Below are 23,243 nucleotides of genomic sequence, written 5' to 3'. Positions count from 1 at the left end.
AATACAATGTTAATTGCAATATTACAATATATTGAATAATTCACAAAGAATTTCTTTTCATATATTGAAAAATATAAGCACTTGGTTCTAATGGAAATGTATTGTTTGATATATTTTTCAGTACATTGCCATATATTTTCATTCCATAAGGGTTGTATGTGTACCTCGTTTATTAAGGAATTGCGATTCTGTTCAACCAGGTCGCATGACTTTGTGAAATGAAGTCTTTTGTAACAACAAGTAACACATTCCCAGCTAATAAATCTATTTTTTCACGCAGGGGTTTGGCAAACAAGTTGATGTTTCTTACATTGCCCAGCATTACAACATGAGCAAAAGCAAAGTGGACAACCAGTTCTACAGTGTGGAAGTAGGAGATTCCACCTTCACGGTTCTCAAACGATACCAAAATCTAAAGCCCATCGGTTCTGGGGCTCAGGGAATAGTGTGGTGAGTACCCATGATGCTTTGCTCTTGTTTCGCTGTAAATGAGGCTTGTGCTTGCAACGGGGATATATGCATTTGTATATCTAAACCATTACAGTGAAAATGGCAAGGAGATTTGCACATGTCTCTCTTTTGACAGTTCAGCTCCAATGACCCGTAGGCTGATCGCTCTTTCTCCCATGGGATTGTGGGAATTCTAGATGAAGGTTCCTTTAAAGGGAATAGTAGGAAAAAATACAATAGTAGTCAAAAGTGCCCCAGAACTGTTTGCTGTCCTACATTCTTCAAAATGTCTTCTATTGTGTTCAAGAGAACAAAAAAAAGATGTTTTTCCTACAATGGTAGTCAATGGGGGGCAAGATCTCTTTGGTTACAAGCATCCTTCCAAATATCTTTCTCTGTGTTCATCAGAACAAAGACATTTATACAGATTTGGAACAACTCGAAGGTGAGTAAATGATGACAGAATTTTCATTTTTGGGTGAAGTGTCCCTTTAAACATGTCCATCATCTGAAGGTCTAGCTGTCTTCCGTGGCACTCGGTTTTCTCTTTCCCGTGTGTTGTTTCATAGGCATCGGGACAGTTTTGCAGAGTGGGACGCAGGACTGCTAATAGTGTTGTTGATGTGTTCTGGCTGGTTTGCTGGCTTTGGTAACCGTGCCTGCTGGACAGACAGTGCTGATCTAATTTAGCTTCCTCTCCTCAGCAGCGGTCACATGATGAAGCATGGCATCAGTATTAGCCTGACAAACGCCACATCATCCACTGAGAGAGAGAGAGAGAGAGAGAGAGAGAGAGAGAGAGAGAGAGAGTCTAAATGGACTGTACAAAGTCACAGGCCCTGATGAAACTGAAAGAACAGGGAAAAATATCTGTTAGCTTTCCCAGCCTGCGTCAAATATATTTCCATGCAAATATATCGATTGTTAGTCACAGTACAATGTAAAACCATACCGGACAGAACATTTATATTAGATTAGAATCGGGACACTTGATACAAGGTTGTGGGAATAACATTTATGAAATGTTGTAACAATGTTTCTGTGATTTGAATTTTTTATTTCAAAGAGGATTTTAAACGACATTTCAACCTTCTAAGAAATAAAAGGTCATGTTAGGTGGGCTGGTGGGGCTGTTAAACAGATTCATCATATAATTCACGGTTCTCATGGCATTGCTTAAAGCTGAATATTTCGATGACACAGCGCAGCATTCTGCGGAGTGATCCGAGTGCTAAGCATCTGGCAAGCTTTGACTCTGCTAAAGGTTCGGTCTGTAATAAATCACGTCACACACGCACACGCACACGTCAATCCCCTGCCTGTGTGCACTTGCGGAAAATGAGATTCTTCACCACGCAGGATGCTTTGCACATTAGATACAAAGGTGTGTGCCAAGAAAATAGATGTTTAAATAAATAAATATATGCAGGGAAACAAACAGCATGTCAAGAAACATTACCACACAAACAAATGCGATGTACCAGGTTATTATTTACGATGTAATCCATTATGCAATACAGAGGCAATTTTTCAAGAAGCAGAAGGATGCTGTCGGGCAGTACGGGACTTTCTCAAAGAGTGAAAGAAAGAAATGTTGTTTCATATGTGTGTTAATGAGGGTAGAGTTATACAAACATGTCGTTTCACAGAGGTTTATTATTTACAAGTGCTGTTAGACATCTCTCCTCACAGCATACTACCGTACTATGCATACTATTTTTAAAAGCATTAACAATATATGGTGAAATGTAAGCATAAAATGCCCTAATGACTACATTTGTCTAAAGGTATTTAAGCAGATTATTAAAGGATCTGTCAGAAAACGGTCAGTTCTTCAGCGTGATTGTGGCCATCAGATGTATTGTGCTTTAATCGTAACTGTTGAATACGGTTATTATCATTTTCAAAGAAACAATCTGAAAGTTAGCTTTGAGAAAGCATTTGTGTGCTACAACACTTCTAAAAATGAACTAAATAAAACTTCAGCAGATATACAGTATATGGTGTCTGGGGTTGAGCGTTTGTCATGGTTTCCATGGGAATGAGGCTGTCATGCTGTTGAAGTGAAATGGTGTCTTAGTTTGTGGCATCTGCTTAAAGAAAATGGTGCAATTCATTAACCACCTACAGAGACATTTATGACATCATCTTTGACACAAATGGGCATCTACGACTGTCATTAGACAAAATAAATATCTGAAACTATTTGCTGTTGCCATGGACACATCGGCATTGTGGTCAAAAAGAGCTTTGGCATCTTTCAAGCTTCTTGCTTTGAGAATGACTTACCTGCTTAAATGGACATTTTTATTTTCTTATACGAAACAAATGGTGTAGCAAAAAAATGATATTTTTTATTGATGTGACTGTGATGATGATTTATCTTCAAGCGAAATGTTTTTGTACCCAACTGTGTTATAGATGTGTGTGTGGCTGCATACATGCATGAATAAGGGTGTGTACATAGGGTTTTACCTCACCCCTTCTAAACAACCTGCTTTGTACATCACCCCCCTCTGATGTGACCATCTGCTGTGTCACCAGCCCCACAGCGCAGACTTTCTGCTCATATACAGTAGTCTATCAAACGTCCAAACGGAATCTTGTCACGGTATCTGACTGTATGTACAATGTATGAATGTTTGTCTTTGGACACTGTAAATAATTCTGTGACAGAAGCTTCATGTGTCCTCATACTGTAAGTGAAATATAAATGTATGTGGTAAACCATCTAATCTAATCCGTAGCTTTATTTTGAAAAAAAATATATGTGACCCTAAAGTGGCCATAACTCAGACAGTTTCTGCATATCTCATGTTAATCTTGAATACTTACAGAATACTATCGTACCCTTCAAATATCCGTAGAGTCTTTAGTTTGATCACATTTATAAAAGACAGATACAGCTGTGCGATCATTTCCGAAAACATACGACACGTGCGGGGAGGATTGGGGAGCGAAACTAAAGCACGTGCGCACCCATTGCCAACAAAACACAGACATATGACTTAGTTTCACTTACCCCGTGCGGTTCATGTCCGGCATCTTTTAGCACTGGGACCGAGCCATGAATGCATGCAAGTTTTGGAGATAAGGACCTCACATAGACTGTCTAGTTTTGTTTTGTCTAGTCCAGTGGTTCTCAAACTTTTTCGTTGTAAGGCCCCCTTTGTGTAGAGTGCATCGCTTTGCGGCCCCCCAAATAAAGACTTATAATCTTAAATTTAACATTTTTATTTAAACAAAAACATATTCGGTTATACAATGCTGAAACATCAATTCTTTTGTCTGGTGGTCTTATTTTTCTGATGTTTGATTGCATAAAATCTATGAACAATTTATATATTTCATAAAATGCCACAAAATCTGTGGCCCCCCTGGATCCACCTCGGGGCCCCCAGTTTGAGAACTACTGAGCTAGTCCATTGTGAAGGTTTTGAGAATGTTGCATTATGGGTAAATTGTGGGAATAAATAGGGAACCCTTCTGACTCATGAAATGACAAATGGGTCTTGTCTTGATCTCTTGTGCGCACGTGATCAAACACCACAGTAAGTTCACTATCAGTGACAGGGTCAAATGTGTTGTGTAAATTTATCTAAATCAGAGGAGCGAGCGCTCTTACAGTAGACAAGCAAATACATTTTATTCAGCCAAAATGCTTTCATTAGATTTTATCTGGGATTAAAACAGTGAAGGTCAGTTTAGACTGTACAACATGTCACGTTTTCACATCTGTACTTTCCATCGGGAGGATTTATTATTTTATAGAAACTGCTGTGTTTCCTGGTCCTGTGTGAGTCGTGCTGTTCATTTTTATGTCTGTTTTTAACAACACTACCAACAAACCTGTCAACACATGTCAACATGGTAAAAGAACAGAATTTGTTATCCTATAACACTCTTTCAGTAATAAAAATCAATGGCCTCTGGTGACACGTCCTCTCTTGACAGCAATAAGTTAAAAAGGTTCAGTTCGATCAGGGGCCCTTGGGCTTTCATTTGTGTTAGAAAGTTTCATTTTTGAAAATGAGTGAAACTTTGTGAATGACAAGATGTTCCAGTTCTGTGGAAACCAGCGGGATGTCTAATGATTTCAATTATTCATAAACACTGACACAAACACACCTCACTACGACACATCTCTGTCACACAATTCCCCTGCACCCGGCAATTCATAACTGCCTGTTTTTAATTCTCCCATAATCCTGCAAGAAACAGACCGGCACGCCTATTGTCATTAATACTTTTTGTCATTAGGACGTAAATTAAAAGATTTTCTAAATCACATGGTTCACTTTGTCCCTCAGGTAAACGTAATTGTTGATGCGTTTCATTATGAAATTGAATTGTAACTTCATTTTAAGCTTAATTTATTACATTTTTTTAACACGATTTAATATTAGCACACACTTCGAGAACGCTAATGAGTGAATCACAATGAACCAGCGGCTGACTTGTTTTCTGCTGTGCTTTGGGATTAAAGACACACACAAACACACACACACTGAGCACATTGGCCCCGTCTAATCCCATATTTTCCTGTGGAAAAAGACGAGTCTTTTGCATCGTTAATGAGCACAGTTTTCCAGAGACGTGAGGGAAGGCAAAGAAAGAGAGAGAGAGAGAGAGAGAGAGAGAGAGGGCGTGGTTTCAATGTAACCTTTCCCTGATCACTGGTTTCTCAGCATGCGTTCTTCAGCGGCCGTGTTCTCGCTCTACGTCATCAATAACCATCAAAGTCCGGTTCCAATACTCAAGAACACATGGAAGTACCCAGATGGGTTCTCGATATCAAGGATGCATCGACTACGGAATCCGCTTGAAGTCCCAGAAGTCACTGCGGCGCGTACATCCAAGTTCGTTCTTCCGAGGCTGCCTCGCAAGAACGGTCTCCACAAGAACACAACGTTCTTGGAATTGAGAAGTGACCAATCAGTGAAGAGCTTCCTGATTTCACAGCTAATTCCATCGTAGTAATAGATAACATACATCACTGCTACATGAATTGGTTATATTCAGCACAATTGATGGTTATGGTTGTACATGTCTGATAAATGTCACTGATCTTATTCTGTACATTTTATATTCCATGTTGTTCTCTCCAGCACGTTAATAATGCTTTCTCTCTCTCTCTCTCTCTCTCTCTCTCTCTCTCTCTCTCTCTCTCTCTCTCTCTCTCTCTACAGTGCTGGATATGACGCAGTCCTGGACAGAAATGTGGCTATTAAGAAACTCAGTAGACCCTTTCAGAACCAGACTCACGCCAAAAGAGCATACAGGGAGCTGGTGCTTATGAAATGTGTCAATCACAAAAACGTGAGTGCCAGATCTCATTATCTCTTACTTGAGCTCCATCGGATGGATAATGTTGCAAACTGTCTCCTATGAGACACGAATACTCCATTGCAGTGGTGTGGATGCTTGACCTCTGATGATAAGTTTCAAGTTTTACTTTTGATGTGACCTACAGTATGAAAGACCCTGTTTCTATTCTGAAGCGTGACTTCACTGGTTAGCCTGCAAGATCGATAGCAAAAAAATGAATGCAATGTTTCATGTTTACTAAGACTAATGTAGTATGCCAGAATGCAAATGCGACGCTGGACCACAAGGGTCAATTTATTTAAATTGAGATATATCAAAATAAATAAGCTTTCTATTGATGTATGGTTTGTTAGGATAGGACAATATTTGAAAATCTGGAATCTGAGGGTGCAAAGCATCAAAATATTGAGAGAATCGCCTTTAAAGTGTCCATCAGAGGCGCTGTAGCAGGGTTTGTTTTAACGCCCGTTTTTGGCTTACCGTTGTAATGACGTTGTGGAGAGTAGATGAACCCAAACTGAAACTCTAAGCTTTACATAGATACCAAACTTGAGTGGGTAATTCTCAAAGAGCGCCAGCAGCAAGTGAAGTGAAGTTTGTAGGCGTGTTTCCCGCCATTTATATTCACACTTTTGCTGCATCCCCTCACAAAAATAAAGTTTTGATATATTTAGGGTAGGAAAAATGTTCTAAATATCTTAATGGAGCATGATTAATATCCTAATGATTTTTGGCATAAAAGAAAAATCGATCATTTTGACCCGTACAATGTATTGTTGGCTATTACTAGAAATGTACCCGTGCTACTTATGACTGGTTTTGTGGTCCAGGGTCACAAACAGAAACAGGAAATACATGAGATATGGATATGAGCTGTATTTATGGAGTTTATATAGTCCCAAAACTCACGCGCGATGCAAACGCGCATAATGATAACCACGTGCGGTAAGCTGCTCCGTGAGGGCGCATTTAAACTCCGCGAGAGAGCAGAACAGTATCCGCAAGCGGAAAATAATCCTCGCGCGGGCGCATTTCTGCTCCGCGAACAAAAACAAAAGAGGTTTTGACGAGCGCGCGCGCGATTCTCTCTATGTTCTCGCAACTGCTCAACACTTGCTCGCTCGTTGAGTTGACTTCTGAGTCTTTGGAGGCGGGACAATGGCAGATGTCTCCGCTCATTTTATTGTTAACTTTGTTTTTGCACTCGGAGCATAAATGCGCTCTCGCGAGGGTGTGTTTACGCTCGTGGAACTTTTCTGCGCGCTAAAATCACGCATGCGCGTGTGGTTTTCTTACGCGCGAGTTTTGGGTCTGAATAAACTCCATATGTATTATAACGGTAAACAGATATGTGGCATTGATGCACCACAAAAAGACAGATGACAAGTCTTTTATTAGAGAAGATACAATGTTTGATGTGAGGCAGAGACATATAGAGAGTAAAGCATGACCACCCATCAATACAGAACAACATAGCGGCCGCCGGCAGAGAGAGAGAGAGATTCATGTTATAAAGGACAGCTGGGACGAGACGGAAATACGAATGTAGTTCTTCTTTCATCTTTATCTCTTATCGACTGTAAATGGCTCTGTTATTGATCGCCAACAATCTTTTGCTGATGACTTGAACTGTGGGTTACTAAATAATAATTCTCTCACGTTCGACTTTTTCCACATTTTCTCTTACAGATCATCAGCTTATTAAATGTCTTCACACCACAGAAGTCTTTAGAGGAATTTCAAGATGTGTGAGTAACTTTCTAGACATGATGTTTAAACACGATTGCTTTAAATACTTCCACAAACATGTACAGCTAATGTGAACACATACTGAATTATTACAAGACTCTCTCTAAAATCCGATTGGCTGATTCATTTTTTGATATAGAGTATGTACAATATACAGTACTTGCATGTATACAAATAAAAACGATCAGCATGTCATGTATTGCTCGGTCCTTTAAGCTAAATTGCTTACAGAAAAGAGAAAAATAAGATCAGTAAGAAAAGCAGACACGTGTTGTCTGCATGTAAACAAACATTAAGAATAATTTAGATGTTTTTGAAAAATATGTAATACTTGTGTAAACATTTGTTGAAGGATAATGCATAAACCGCTACAGTAATTTATGATATATTTACAGTAGTTCATTTCTGTATACCCTTGATGGTGATTTATCTCAGGCCCACACACAGTCTCAATACGACTATTGAAATGATGCAGAGCGGGGGTCATCTATCACCTGCTATCATTTGTGTACGCGCTTTCTGGTTGGTCCCTAAACACTGCCGCCAATGGCTTAATATATTCTTCACGTTGTGTGGACTTAGATCACGATCAATACATGGAGTAGGAAGCATCTACCCGCTCAAAGCTGGATCATTAGAAGTTCTGTGTAGATGAAGTTCATGTTGACTACATTAATAAACTCAAAACTTAATCTTCATATTTTGTCTAACTGCCTTTAAACGATGCTTTTCCTAAATTTACATCTGTATATACATCAGACAGTATGTATAGATTTCTATAAGTGCACCGTCACACCATTTTGGTTCGTCATTAAACAAGAAATTGAGATGTGACATTTAATCCGTTAAATATGTGAGCATATATATATGTGAGAAATATTTGAGCACTAGCATTGACTGTTAGCGTTCGCATTGACCGACCTGCCGGCCGCCATCCATCGGCAGGCATTTTCTCAACGCAAGAGGCCGTAAAGATCCACATTGATCAACAGCAGGCTCTTCTGCACATGAAGAAGTCATGAACGAAGCGGTGCTGATGAAACACATAGATACATAGAACAATCTATTAGTTTAACCAATAAATAAGCTTTAAACTCCTTTCTACATTAGTTATCTGGTTATGGAGCTGATGGACGCAAACCTTTGTCAGGTGATTCAGATGGAATTGGAACATGAAAGAATGTCCTACCTTCTCTATCAGATGTTGTGTGGAATCAAACACCTGCACTCAGCCGGCATCATACACAGGGTAAGAGACAAAAAAAAACTTAAATATATACACACGGAAGACAAATTTCCACTGAATGGTTTCCAAGTTAATGCCAGTAAAGGTTTACACTCGGACAGTATTATTGAAGTTATCTGTTATCTTTAATCTCATTGGTTGTCACTGCTGTATTTTTATATTTGCACAATGTTAAACTATGCTTAACTTTACCAATAGTTGCTTTTTTCTCATTTGTACGTTTTAAAATGATCTGCTTTCATGCAAGTGGCAGAGTTATTATAGTTTTAATTTGAGCTTTATTGTCATTTTATCAATATTTTCAGTAAGCTTTTATTTTTATATTTTTAGTTTTCATGTTAATTTTAGTTTACTGTTTAGCTATGATATGATGTGCTTTTGTCATTTTAATATGTATTTGCTTATTTTTATATTGCCACTTATTTATTTTTATTATTTAATTTCGGATTTAGTTTAGTTTTTGTTTATTTCACGTTTATTTTGACTTATTTCAGTTCATTTTTGTTTAAATAATATTTACACTCTCAAAAGGATGTGTTAAATAATAACACATTTTTGTGTTATGTAGTTTTAACACATTATGAGTCATTTTGTGTTGATTTTTATGTTAAATAAATAGACAGATTGTGTTGTTATAACACAACAGTTTTTAGATTGTAGGCTGATATTTTATTTCATGGCAATAAGCAAAAATGTTTTAATAGTTTTAATAAACTAGAACAACTTTGCGTTAAAATTTAGAGGTGGGGTTAGGGTTGGGGCTTTTCTAATAAACGTATATTTTTGAACAATGCACATTATGCAAATTTATACAAATTAGCCGCTTCAAAAACTAGTTAGGAATTTCAGAGAGATCAGGCTGTTTCTTTTGTTGAAGATCAATCTCAGTTTTAATTGGATGGAATGTTATTTTTAATAATTAGGAAAAATAAAATATTTGTCATCTGCCTTCTCTTTAGGATCTGAAACCTAGCAATATTGTGGTGAAATCCGATTGTACGCTGAAGATCTTGGACTTTGGGCTGGCGAGGACCGCCGGCACTAGTTTTATGATGACCCCCTATGTAGTGACGCGATACTACAGGGCTCCAGAAGTCATTTTGGGAATGGGCTACAAGGAGAACGGTAAACCAAACACTTCACACGTAATGTAACGTTGAACAAATCTGAAGTTGAGAATGACACCCGTATTTAGATGTCCTGCTAACCCGCACTTCATTTACAGACAACACTAACAGCTTCTACTGCTTAACAACACAAATGACTTTCATTAATACATTAAAGGGCAAAGTCTTGTTTATAAGAGTTTAAGAGAGAGGTCAGGCTATGGATTTTCTGGCAGAAATGTCCTCCCTGAGGTCTGTCCCCAGCTCAGGCACATAGTGCTTCATGTAATTGAATGCATGACAGACACTGCAGATGTTATTAGCGGGAGTAACACAACTCACACAAATCTTTCACATCACCGATGATGTATTTGTACTAATGCTAACCTCTGTTTTTCTTCCTTTCGCTCTTGTTTCTTCTTCTTTGCCTACAGTGGATATTTGGTCAGTTGGTTGCATCATGGGAGAAATGGTGCGCCACAAAATCCTGTTCCCCGGCAGGGACTGTATCCTTCACGATTGAGTCCAACTCGGCTTGATGATTTTACAAGCCGATAAGAAATAAGCATAAATTTTCCGTTTTTATATTAGTGATCCATAGACTTAATACTTTTTTTAAGAACAAGTTCATCCAGAATTTAAAATAGTCACCATTTGCAATGATGGCATATTGAATTAGCCCTTTCTTCAAGAATAACAATACATTCTTTATAATTCTCAATCTTATTTGAACTTTTTTTTTCAAAAGAGCAAATGGATTCATGTCATGATTTTGTGGTCCACATGAGTCTTGACCAGACCAGACCAGTATTCATCTGTTCAGGCATATCGAAGTGACTAAGGTTGTAGTTTCTTTAACCCAAAATGTTTTAATCTTATATAACCAACTAATTTTCTAGCTAACTTTGATTTTTTAGTCACATATTTTTCTGTCAGTTTCTTCCACTCAGACTAGAAACTTCTAATATAATATTTCTAATATATATTGTATAGCGTTTATGTAGTCTTCTTATTTTGGATATTTGAACACGTTGAGTCTGTGTTTTACACGTTCTTCTTTATTTTACATTTTCAGCTCACTATTCTAGGAATAAAACTGAGAATTTAACTTTTCATTTTTCTCAGGTTTATAACTTTTAAAGAGCACGATTAGCCAACGCTGTTTCAAATGCTGTGTCAATTAAAACATCAAAAAGAATATTCAGAATTTTCAGAGCTCACACAAGTCTTGCATCATCTGTAGATCTTAACAGAAAGTTATTTTTGCTGTGCAGGTCTATGAAATACACACATCTTTGTTTTTGAGTTCCACTGATAAAAAATCACTCGATGTTTGCAATCGACTTTTACGATTCGGTTTCTTCTGAATACAATACAACAGCTCCTTAAGAGTCCCTGCAAAGCTCCAGGCATCATTAAAACATCATTAAAAGCCATTAACACACGGCTGAATGAGCTTTGCTGTCCTTTCTCATCAATAGTTCTTACATATTTCACATTTGTTGTTGCATTTGGCGATGTACAGCTGCGGTAAAAAATTAAGAGACCATTCCAAATTTTCATGTAATCAGCATTTCTAGATGTATTGTGGCCATTTCAGTCCAGTGTCTGTTGAATTACTAAATCAAACCTCAGGAGTGACAAATTCATCCAATGTCAATGTGAAAGACTGACAGCATGACAAGACACATGAAAACTGTAATAAACATCAAGTTTATCAAAAAAAATGGAACTTTTCCTAAATACGTGTACAAATATTACTGTTGTAATGCTTAAAAGTAAACGATGTACTTGTTGTCTTTGCAGCATTTAAAGTCTTTTCTGTTATTTTGACCTGTTTCTCTAGTTTTCACAATTTTTTTATTTGAAATTTGGTAAAAATATCGTCAGTAGTTCACAGAATGAAACAAAAACGACAATTTTACCTAAACACATACAAATTATACAATTTTAGTTTAGCAATTTTTAGCGCGTCAGTTTTCTGCACTTGATTTTCTCGTATCACGTTCTGCAAACCTGTTTTAGATTCCTAACATAGACTGCTGTAAGAATCACCCTGTTTAATAATGAATCAGAATATATTTAATACATGAAGGTGAAGGATGGTATTATGCCTTCCAAAGTGATTTTGCAAGTGAAGTGAAAATGTAAACGAAATGTACGGAGTCAGAAATGAAAGGAAAATATATTGAGAGGTAATGTGACAGGTGTCCTTGGAACTTACTTAATGTTTCATACAAAGGAGCTTTTATATTAATATGTATAGTAGTATGTCGTTTAATGGTATATATGCTGTATGGCTGACTCGTGTGTTGTGTATGTGTGGTGTATAGTGGACATGTGGTCTGTAGGCTGTATCTTTGGAGAAGTTATAAGAGGAGCAGTGCTGTTTCCAGGCACAGATCGTATCCTGCCCGGCCGTCTGTTTTTTGATGGAATATAAATAGAAATGTATGGGTAAATAAACAGATAATATTAATCATGAAAATAAACAAAAATCTGTAAAAATAGCAAAAATAACTAATTAAAAATAATCATTTATGTTGGGTCTGATTCCACAGGAAATGTCAGTTTGACTATATTTGACATCAGCCCATGTAAAGATAAGTACTGTATGTAAAGTAACCTGCAATTTTATCTTTTAAACAGAGATGGCGATAGAGGCAAAAATATGGATTGCAGCTTTGATAAGAAATGAAATAAAAACTGGTTTTATAGTTTGCAATAACTGTGTTAACAACATTATTTTGGTTAAAACTGATACAAGGACATAGTTGTTATTTTGGTTGTACTGATACAATATGACAAACACAATATGTGAACTGTTTTTTGAGCTGCAGGAATAGAAACCTGTTTTTATTGTCACCATTAAACCAAATTTGCTATTTAAAGCAAGAAGGCACTAGGCAGTCTTTATTATATGTTGGCTTCTTTAAATGTGAGATGTCGATAGAGAGCGAGAGAGAGATACGTGGGTGGTTTTGTGTTTTAGGAGGCAGGCCGTTCCTGCTGGATGATGTAATGTGGTCCCGGCTACACTGGCCCTTTGAACCAGGACCCCCTTTTGTGGGAATCATAGGATGCCTGGGGAGCAAAAACAGTCACGTGATTACCCAAGGCCAACTGGGCTACCATGACAACATTCATCCCTCCCCCCTGTTGCTAGGCGCCCAGAGAGGACAGCTATTACATCTTAAGGATCCATTCACCCCAGCCAACCCATCTCAGACGTATCTGCTAGAAAACATTCTCTTAAACGCCACCAATGAAGTGAATTCCAGCAGTACAGTATCTCTCCCCAATCCATTTTTTTTATCCCAAGTCGCCCCAATTTCCCACAGCTTTACTTTACAGCTTTACATGAACTGGAATATTTGAGCGTGTGATGGGTTGTGATGGTGAATGTGTTGGTCAGGGGTCTGTGTGTTTGTATTTGATGATGTTTATACTTTCCGGTCTGGTAATTGCTGGTTTGTTTGAACGACCTTGTCGGCAATCTTTCGAAACCCTGCGGAGCGGTGAATGAACGGAGACACATTATCAATCTCACTCAGAGAGGAAATGTTTGTGTTTGTTTTGGCTGAATGTTTGTTTACAATAATGGGCTGTTCAGCAGACCTGTGAATCTTGTGTGAACAGCACAGCATGGGTGGGGTCTGTCAACTGTGCTTGAGCTTATTAGACCCCAAAAGATGCCGGTGTGATGTCATTGGCTCTGTTGGACACTGATAATTCTTCAAAATGAATGTATGATACATAGTTTGAAAAAATGAAATGTAAACTGTGCACCGAATGAAAAGCGACGCAGACACGAAGTGCCACAGAAAGAAATGACAGGCAGCCGTGACGAAACACAATTATTACCAGGTGTGCCTTGTTTTAAGCATGAACTTAATTCATTTTTACATTTTCTTTCATAAAACAAGACTACATATCTCAAATCACTTCCCTTGTCATGTAAATGTATCACAATTTAAGAATTTTTAGGTGTTTGTACTAGAAGAACTTCTAGTTTAGCCAATAACCACATTAAAACGGAAAAATGCATTATTTGATCAGATAATACAGTTTTGCCTCATACAGCATGTAGGCGTTTTTCCGTGACTCCACCCCCATTCAGATATCGACCAATGGAATAAGGTTATAGAGCAGCTCGGCACGCCCTCTCCCGAGTTCATGAAGAAACTGCAGCCAACTGTGCGTAACTACGTGGAAAACAGGCCAAAATACGCCGGCCTGACCTTCCCGAAACTCTTCCCAGATTGCCTCTTCCCTGCAGACTCCGAGCACAACAAACTCAAAGGTAAGAGAGAGTTTATATTTGCATAAACATACATAACTCATTAAAATAATAATAAAAATATAATTCCCATCGCTGAAAACAGTGTAAAAACTATGATATATTATTTCATATGTAAAGTACATTTTGTGGTTCTTTATGTACTGTACAAGGATTGGAAGAAGTTGACTTGAATGCAATTATAGGTGGTGGGAAGGTTCACCTTTGTAAGATTCGTCCTGAAACGCTTTCCATACACCAGGATAATGAATAAAATAACTACATCATGCCAGCGAAGTTTACATTTCGGCTGTTATTCACATGTCTTTGTGGGTTATTTTCATGATTGTTTGCCTGCGAGAATCAGGCAGCAATTTCCTTCTCATTTGCCAAACGGAGAGACGTTTCATGAATTATGCTCAAAGCTGTTAGTCATTCTTCAGGGGATGGTGGAGGAGAATTATGAGCTTTTGATATGAAAATGGCTGGTGGACTTTATTTCCAGTGAACACGCATCACAAGCAGATGCTGAAGTCTGGTTGTGGAAACAAAGGGAAGTGAGAGTCAGTGGTGGTGTGGCTGTAATGAGACACGAAAGGCTGGATAAGAGATGGATATATGAGGATTATTGTGAATATAAACCTCCTGCTGTCAGGTAAAGCAGTTAAGAGCTCTGTATATCGCAGTATAATGGAGGAGGGGGTTGGTGCTTTAACACAACTGAGAGAGTGACTTTTCTTATTGCCATATAGAGTATAGTTGTGCTTTGTATTGTCCTTGTTTTATATTGTCCTATGTATATTTAGTTTGGTACAACAAAGTTTTATGTTTTCCATTTCTCTCGAGAAAGAAGGAAGGAAACTGCAAAAAAAATCCTGCTTAGTATTTTTGTCTTGTTTTCCAGTAGAAATGTCTAAATGAAGAGTTTTGTTACAAAATGAGATACATTTGGAATACATTTAAACATTTTGGAACCAAACTCTTCAAATATTCTTAGATAATATCTTATAATATCAAGATTAATTATTACTAAATTTATTAATAATAAATGTATAATATATATATATATATATACAGTATATGTGTGTGTGTATGTGTGCGTGCGTGCGTGTGCGTGTGTGTGTATAATTTATTTATTTGAGAAGCAAAATGACATAATATATTCAATATTGTTCTAAAAAAAGATCAAAATTAAGTTTATATGATTTTATATGCTTAAAACAAGAAATAAATCTGCCAAGGAGGTATGAAAAATACTGCACGAGTGAATGGATTCGATTATTGAATTAAATACTTAACAAAGAGGTAAAGCTTCATTTGATTTAATTTAAATTATAAGTTTAGATAATTGTCTTAGTTTTGTTTGTTTTGTTCTAAAAACAAGACTTAGTATCTTAAGACTTAATATCTTGCACTGGCAAACAAGAGGAAATCTAAACAATCATTTTTGCATTGTAGTAACAAAACCTCAATATACATCATGAATAAAATTAATTAATTGTTAAATATAATTTTATTATTAAGCTTATTGACTTATTGTGGGTTATTTTTCTTTTACTTTAATATATAATCTCTTTTGTACTGTTTTGAAATGATATACTGCATCATACACTATATTTACTGCTCATGCAGTTTTTGTCATGCCAATAAATCACTTCAAAATGACAAAATGGAGTTAGTCAAATTAGATCAGAGAGAGTGAGAGAGATCTACAAAAATCAGCGTCGGCCATTTTGAAGTGGTCCAGCCTATGGCAGAGAGAAGTGATGAGAGTGAGAGAGAGACTGACTATATGAGACTATTTATAGAGCAAGAAAGTGTGGGAATGTGATGTGTGTAGCGAGCTGTAGTGGGACAGAGGGATGGAAAGATGAGAGCGCGAGGAAGGACGAGCCGGAAACAACATGTGATGTTTTCAATGCCCTTGAAAAAAGAAACGAACAAATGATGAGATATATCGATTATGACAAGAGTTTGTGAGACTGTATTCTCTGTATTAAGACTGTATTAAGTGTGTTTGACATCTATAACCTTTGTCTTCCTGTGTTAAACAGCCAGTCAGGCCAGAGACTTGTTGTCTAAGATGCTGATCATTGATCCCGCCAAGCGGATATCTGTGGACGAGGCTCTGCAGCACCCCTACATCAATGTGTGGTATGACCCGGCTGAAGTGGAGGCAGTGAGTGTTGCTCTCCCATTCTCTTGGTGATATCGATTGCTGTGTGCTGGCTCATCTGTCAGCTGTGGATTCTGATTTAACTCGCAGTCTCCCAGCTGACTCCACACTGCAGACGTAGCTCATTATTACAGACCATCCTTTATATAGAGAGGGCCATGTTAAAGCTGCATTCCATAACTTTGCCTCACCATCACCATCTGTAACAAAATTGCAGATTACTTACTGATCTTTATGTGGATTGAAATCAGATGACATCAAACTGACATTACCCAATCAGACCAGAATTAACATTATAAGATAAGGAGACAGTTTCCAACACATTTTTATGGACTTGCTTTATAACTAAAATGTGTTAATATTGACCCCAAAAAAGTTACGGATTGTATCCTTAAGTACTTTGCTTGTCTTCATGGTTGGACCATGTGACCAATTATGATAAACTACTCACTTCTGATTGGCCACAATATAATATATAATCGTAATATATGTATAGTGTATTGCCTACACATGGTTAGTGAACAATACAATTTATTAATTAAAGTCTGTTTACACCTGAATTTTAGCAGGATTTTGAAAAGAAGCCATGCTATGCGCTAGTTGTTTTATGCAATTTAATTAGCTTTATTTAGGACATAAAAAGAATTATTAATTTGGCCTATTTTAACTTCAATTTCACTTAAGCTTAAAAAAGTCATTTGTCAGATTTGAGTTCAAAATACTGTACTGTACTACAATCCTTTTTGTAATATAAATGGCAAACGTTACTTTTTAAAAGGATCTGCAAAAGTTATATGTATATGTTGTGTAGCGGCACAGGAAGTAATTTACAGTAAACAGGCCTTACATAAACACACTTAAAGGGGTCGCACACCGGACACGGAAGTGCCGCGCAGCGTATTGTTTGTAAAAGTGAACATCGGCCTAGCCGTTCGGCGCCTTGCGGCTCGCCACTCGCATAATTTAACATTAAATTAGATGTTATTTGATTAATGTACTCACTGTCTTCACCATAAACTGCAACATGCATTAATCTGATTGGGAATAACAGAAAAACAGCGCATTAATACAGAAAACCTCTCGATTCTAGCACATTCATAACAGAGTCGTCCTAGACGAGACGCCTTGCGGCTCGGCGCTTCCGCATCCGGTGTGCGACTCCCTTTAGATGTGTTAGATGATGTACTCTTACTCAATATTTCTTAGTTGTATGTATATATTAGATTTACTTTGCTACAGTACATTGCATTTGTTGAGTTTATGTTGTTGGTTGATTCTGGAGACCTTCATCAGTTTAAGAGTAAACAGACAAGGAGTAAAAATAACAGAAGGTTTTCCTGATCTTTAATGCAATGACTTTGGGTTCTGTGCATCTGTCTGCTTCTGACAGCATGTTCTTGACTAAAGAGCCCGTCTGTAACATTTCAAAAGGGGTTTCACGGACGTTTTCTTCTTGTTTTAAAGCAAAATGTACATTCTGAACTCAGCCAAACATGTAAAATATTAACTAACATTGTTTTGTCTTTAAAATATAGATTCCATTGATTTCACGTGATTGTTTACATTTCTGTTGATAGACAATAGTAGATAACCTGACATTTTAACAACTGGTTTGTTTTATGAATCCATGAACATCTTCATTAGTGTGATATTGTCTTCTCCTTCTCTCTGATATTTCTCTTTCTCTGATGAAGGCCAGGAATCAGCACATATCTATGGTAAATAAAGACCATTTTACACATGGGAACAAAACACTCACATACAGATCTCTCTTTGTGACATAAACTGATGTTTTTTTTTCAAAGATAACAATCAGATTAACACAATTTCACAATGACATTTTTGTAGGGTGTGCACATCTCTGTGTGTAACTGTGTGTGTCTGTATTGTGTACTAATCTCTTAGAATGTGCCGAGGATTTATTCATCCAAGGTGTTTTAAATGTAACACTAGTTCACACTGCCCCAACAAATGCCAACATTATAAACCTTCTTCGGTTATCTGCTGGATTTCAAAGCCTTTTTACTTTTTTCTAAAAAACAACCAGTTGCTTTTAGTGTTTGTGGGTAGTGTAAACTAACTTTTTGGTGAAATAGAGTAAAATGGAATAGGAAAGTTGATTTTAAAATACTTTCTTACATTATGATGTCATTAATTATAGTGGCATTGATAAACCAGTCGCCCTGACCTGTCTGTCTATTCAGGTCGACTAAACAGGAAACGAAGGCAATAAAATAACTCAAAATAACTTGCCTGCAGGTTGACACACTGACATACAACTCGGAAAGTTTAGAAAGACTGGAAGTTATATATTCAGGTTCATTGAGAATAAAGAAACACAGTTTTCCCATAATGTTACCTTCCCGTACTGTGTAATCTCTCTTTTTTGCCAAATCACCTGTAATGTCCAGATTTGGTTTTAGGATAGATGGCATCTTTACACAAATGATCATCTATGTCTGTCTTAACTCGCCTTTTCTGCGCTTCTGTCTTACTAAAAATGGTGTTTGGTCCATGTTTACTACACAGTTCTTATTGTTGATTATGTGAACCGCATGTCCAGGTGGAAGAAACATTTTTACATTACAGTGTCTCAGATATTAATAAACAATGATGAAGACAAATTTGAACACTGTAAGGTAAAATGTGGCCCAGGTTTAGCATTGAAAAATCGGGTCTCTGTTTTTTCTATGTTTTCATTTTCTTCTATTTTTAGAAAATATTCACTGTAACTACTGTAAATGTGCATCTACAGCTGCATTGTTAAATGAATGCAGAGGATGTTCAGTGATTAAAGACGAACATTGATGAAATTTAAGTCAAGCACATTGAGAAGATGCATTCGGTGTTACTCGCACTTAAAGATTAAATGTCTCTGTCTTTCTCTCTTTTTCAGCCTCCTCCACAGATCTATGATAAACAGCTAGATGAGAGGGAACACTCGATTGATGAATGGAAAGGTAGGCCTTCATATGGAGCAACTCTGACATTTCATACGTACACTTGATATATTTCACTGCCCACGGACAGCTGAAGAGATACAGCGGTACATTACACACACACACACACACACACACACACACACACCGCCTCTGCCAAAAAGTAACATAATAAAAAAGTAAAAATGCACACTTAGCATTCACATATAATGCTGTATCACAAACAGTACCAAACATCTTTAGTGTAATGACATTGGCTTAAACAATTGGATTTATGAAAAGTCTTATTTTGCCCTTGTCCGACCTTGTTTACAGTGTTATAATCATCCTAAATGCTCAAATTTCTCTCTCTGTCTTTCCCCATCTCTGTTCCAGAGCTCATCTATAAAGAGGTGATGAACTTTGAAGAGAGAACTAAGAATGGTGTGGTGAAGGGACAGCCCTCTCCCTCAGGTACTCTCTGTGCATAAGATATGCTTCTGTAAGTGAATTTAAAGTGATTTCAGCTGTTATTGAGAAAAAACCCTATCTCCATTTGTCCCTGTCCCCTTTCCATCTCGTAATGTGCTTTTTATCACTGTAATGTTGAATCTACGAGCCCTTACTAAAATCACCACGGCAACCACAGATTTCAAAATACCATACACAAGGATCTCTCCAAAGACGTGTATAGAAATCTTCAGAATTGTTTTTGTTCAGTATTTTAGACATATTTGTTTTAGCCTTGGTGTAGCAGCAATAGCAAATGGCATTTTGATAAGAAAAAGAGTTTGGGCTGAAGCTGTGGTTGCCATGGTGATCTTTGAAAGGGGATACAGTACTGTGTGTAGTAGTTTGTGCTGAACTGGGAATGCATTTTTATTTATAGCTTGATGTCAAGAAATGCAAAACGATTGTAAAAAATATAACCCACAATTCAGTATAAAATACTGAAGAATCTGTTACTAAATCAAGTTACTAAAATGTTATACAGTTTGTCTACTAATGTTATAAGATGTACATAGTGCAACACATGTAAAGTATTAAACGGTGTATTTGTTGTGACTGTGTATGCATATTTCATAAGGTTGGAGTCCATGGTATAACAGGTTTTACACAAAACAACTCAATAATAATCAAACCGTTATTCATTCAAATTCATTTGAATATTGCAATATTCAAGCCTGGAATATTTGGTTTTGTCAATGATAAATATGAGTTCACACACTTGCGTTGGGTAAAAGCATCTGCCAAAGCCATGAAATGGAAACGAGGCATCCGTTTTGAGGTTTTTGGGACATCGAGTTCATTGCGTCCAGCATGCAGCGTGAGTTTCTCCGGTTGACCTGTAGAGGGCAGTGTGTTTGTGTGTCTATGTGTTGTGTATCTGCAGTAGGAATCCTGCAGCAGTAAGAGAAGGTGACAGACAGGGGCAGCAGCTGCAGTTCTTGTTGTTTACTGATCTTACCTCCCACAAACCTCCAATGACATATTATAATGATATTATTATAGATCGGTTTGCTGGGCGCCTACATTTGTGTATTGTTTATTGCTGGGATTTTAAACATTACAGTATATTGCTTGTGTTGTCCATTTTCCTCTGGCCTCTCTCCCTCTCTCTCTCTCTCTCTCTCTCTCTCTCTCTCTCTCTCTCTCTCTCTCTTCCATTCTCTGGTCCTCTCTCTTCCTTCTCCTTTGGCGGGATCTTCTCACTCGCTCGCATCATGTTTCGCAAGTAGACTGGCTGTCATCGGCTCCCCTCTCTCGGTTCTCAATCTCCCTTCTCCTGTTCTCGTCTCTCTTCTCTCGGTCTCTCTCTCGTCTCCTCGTCTCTTCTCGTCTCGTCCTCTCCTCCTCTCGCCTCTCCTGATTCGTTCTTCTCCCCTTCCTCTCTCTCTCTCAGTCCATCGGTCTCCCCTCTTTGTAATTAAATGTTGTGCTGAAGAAAGCAGTCGCAATGCAGCTCTGTATCTCACACCAGTGTGTATGTCACTATCAGGATTAGTGTACATTACAAAAACATCTTTTTTGTGTGAATCTAACATTAATTCAGGTTTATGCTCGACAAACAAGAACAAGGTTTATTAGAGCAAACTGCCAATAGGATGAGAAAAGAAAAAATCAATACATTTTCTCCTACAACATGTCTTATATTTTGGAAATGTATTTGTTTTATAGGATGTTCGGGTATTTTAACTGGAGAAAGTCATTTTTGTGCTGTGTGTTGAATGGACATTTTCGATTTATTGCATTTGAATAGCGCCTTTCGCAGTGCATATTGTTTCAAAACTGCTTAACAAAGAAAGATAACAAATCTCAAAACACGAGTCTGATGAGTTACTTTTGACATCTGAATTATGTTATGCAACTTATCACGATGATATATTTAATATTAGATTATAATGGTTGTGTTCTGTACACGTTGATGACATACCTGAACTCGGAATCTATGGCTGGAGGAGATATCTTAAAGACTCTTGTTTATAGATGTGGTTCAGCTTTTATACGGTCTCTCACACTAAAGAGAGTGATGCCCTGTGTGCTTGGTTAAACCTGCAGTACTGTACTGGGGTGAAAATCAATGCTCTCTATAAATTCTCCTCCTGTGTTATTAAGGGTCTGGAGATGTTGTCCTTTCAGACGCTCTGCAGTAGAAACCAGAGATTTATGATGGTCTTTCGGATGCTGGAGGGCTTCTTTATGAAGATGACTGAAGCGTTGCTGCTCTGTAAGCGAGAACACAGCGATGCAGCTGAAACTCTGGATTTCCACTCGGACGGTCACCGAAATGACATGCGTGTTATGTATATGACTCCATTATTCTAATCACAGCTAATCGGCTCAAAAACCAGAGCGATGGAGAAACAGAAGTCAGGATGTTACTGTAGTTTAACCTGATGGTGGTAGAAACAGAGAAGAGGAAATGATGGCTAAATTCTGAAAAACCTCACACTCATGTGATGAAAGTGTCCGGTAAATAAATAAGAATGTAATGTGCATAACTCAAGAGGCTTAAAGTCACAAAATCGAGATTTGTTTTATTCGAAGAAACGCAAAGATAATGCACAATTTGCTGATAAGACAGTACACTGATTCAGAAAGAATCCCATCTTTCTTGCGGTGACAGCAACAGAGACTTATGGGTAACATAAAGAGGTCATAGAGATATCTTTGATGCTTGTGGTGATACTGTATGCTTCTTCCACGGTTCTGTGATGCTGAATGTGATCTGATAACTTGCTACTATATTTTGCTGGCCTGGCACATTTCTGAGTAAAAGGGAGAGATAGAAAAAGAGAGAAGGACAGACCGTTACAGCATTAAAACCCACCCAGTGTCACCCACCAACCATCTTTTCTGCTTTTATCACGTTTCACCGTCTTGTTTTGGCTCAATGTGACTTCAAAATGCCACTCCAAACTTGCATGTTTTAACCATCCATCTCAAATAAAAACACGGGAATGTAGTAAAGTTATTATAAACCGTGTTCACAACACCGAATGGACATTTAATAGCCGCTTTCAATTAAAACGAAAGATGTTGCCTGTCAGTCAAGTAAATGGGCCTTAATGTTATCAGAAAGTTGTTTTAGGAGGGTAACTAAAAGCAATTGCCTTGCCGCTGATTCAATTTGGCACGAGTCCTGTGTTGAAACAGAATGTAAGATGACTGCTTCGTTGATTTGGAAGAAATGCTGTGGATTTCTCAAAGCAGATGCTCTCCAAAACGATGAAGACTAAATTCTGTTAGATGTGTTCGTTTTTGTAGTGCATTAGCGACACCTGGTGGTGGATAACGCAATGCATTTCTGGTCACATGTAGAATCAATTCAGTTGTGGCAGAAGGTTATCGTTACTGATTAAAGGTTGTTTGTGTGTGCTTTCAAGCATCAACAGTAATATTGCATTCTTTCATCGTTTACTCTTATGACATTCCAGACGTGTTTGACTTTCTTTCATCTGCAGAACACAACACTAAGATATTGTTGACT

At 37.6% G+C, this 23,243-nt stretch overlaps 1 protein-coding gene across 6 annotated transcripts in view; it reads left to right on the top strand.

Annotated features, from left to right (window-relative positions):
• The window catches only part of mapk10 (mitogen-activated protein kinase 10), a 51,852-nt gene that overhangs the window by 24,008 nt on the left and 4,601 nt on the right, over nucleotides 1-23,243 (top strand). For 3 of the 6 annotated variants that reach the window (XM_057359820.1, XM_057359822.1, XM_057359823.1), the window contains exons 3-13: nucleotides 281-450; nucleotides 5,640-5,769; nucleotides 7,468-7,526; nucleotides 8,638-8,776; nucleotides 9,733-9,898; nucleotides 10,314-10,385; nucleotides 14,000-14,182; nucleotides 16,213-16,337; nucleotides 18,029-18,052; nucleotides 19,231-19,294; nucleotides 19,649-19,726. In XM_057359820.1, the coding sequence (XP_057215803.1) occupies nucleotides 281-450; nucleotides 5,640-5,769; nucleotides 7,468-7,526; nucleotides 8,638-8,776; nucleotides 9,733-9,898; nucleotides 10,314-10,385; nucleotides 14,000-14,182; nucleotides 16,213-16,337; nucleotides 18,029-18,052; nucleotides 19,231-19,294; nucleotides 19,649-19,726 (1,210 nt within the window). Of the gene's footprint in view, nucleotides 1-280; nucleotides 451-5,639; nucleotides 5,770-7,467; nucleotides 7,527-8,637; nucleotides 8,777-9,732; nucleotides 9,899-10,313; nucleotides 10,386-13,999; nucleotides 14,183-16,212; nucleotides 16,338-18,028; nucleotides 18,053-19,230; nucleotides 19,295-19,648; nucleotides 19,755-23,243 lie in introns of all 6 variants that reach the window. The other 3 variants (XM_057359825.1, XM_057359824.1, XM_057359821.1) reach the window with 2 other exon arrangements.

This window comes from Triplophysa rosa, linkage group LG19 (assembly GCF_024868665.1).
Source record: "Triplophysa rosa linkage group LG19, Trosa_1v2, whole genome shotgun sequence".
NCBI classification, from domain to species: Eukaryota; Metazoa; Chordata; class Actinopteri; order Cypriniformes; family Nemacheilidae; genus Triplophysa; species Triplophysa rosa.
The sequence above is the reverse complement of the archived record's forward strand: the minus strand, read 5'-3'. Positions and strand labels throughout refer to the sequence as shown.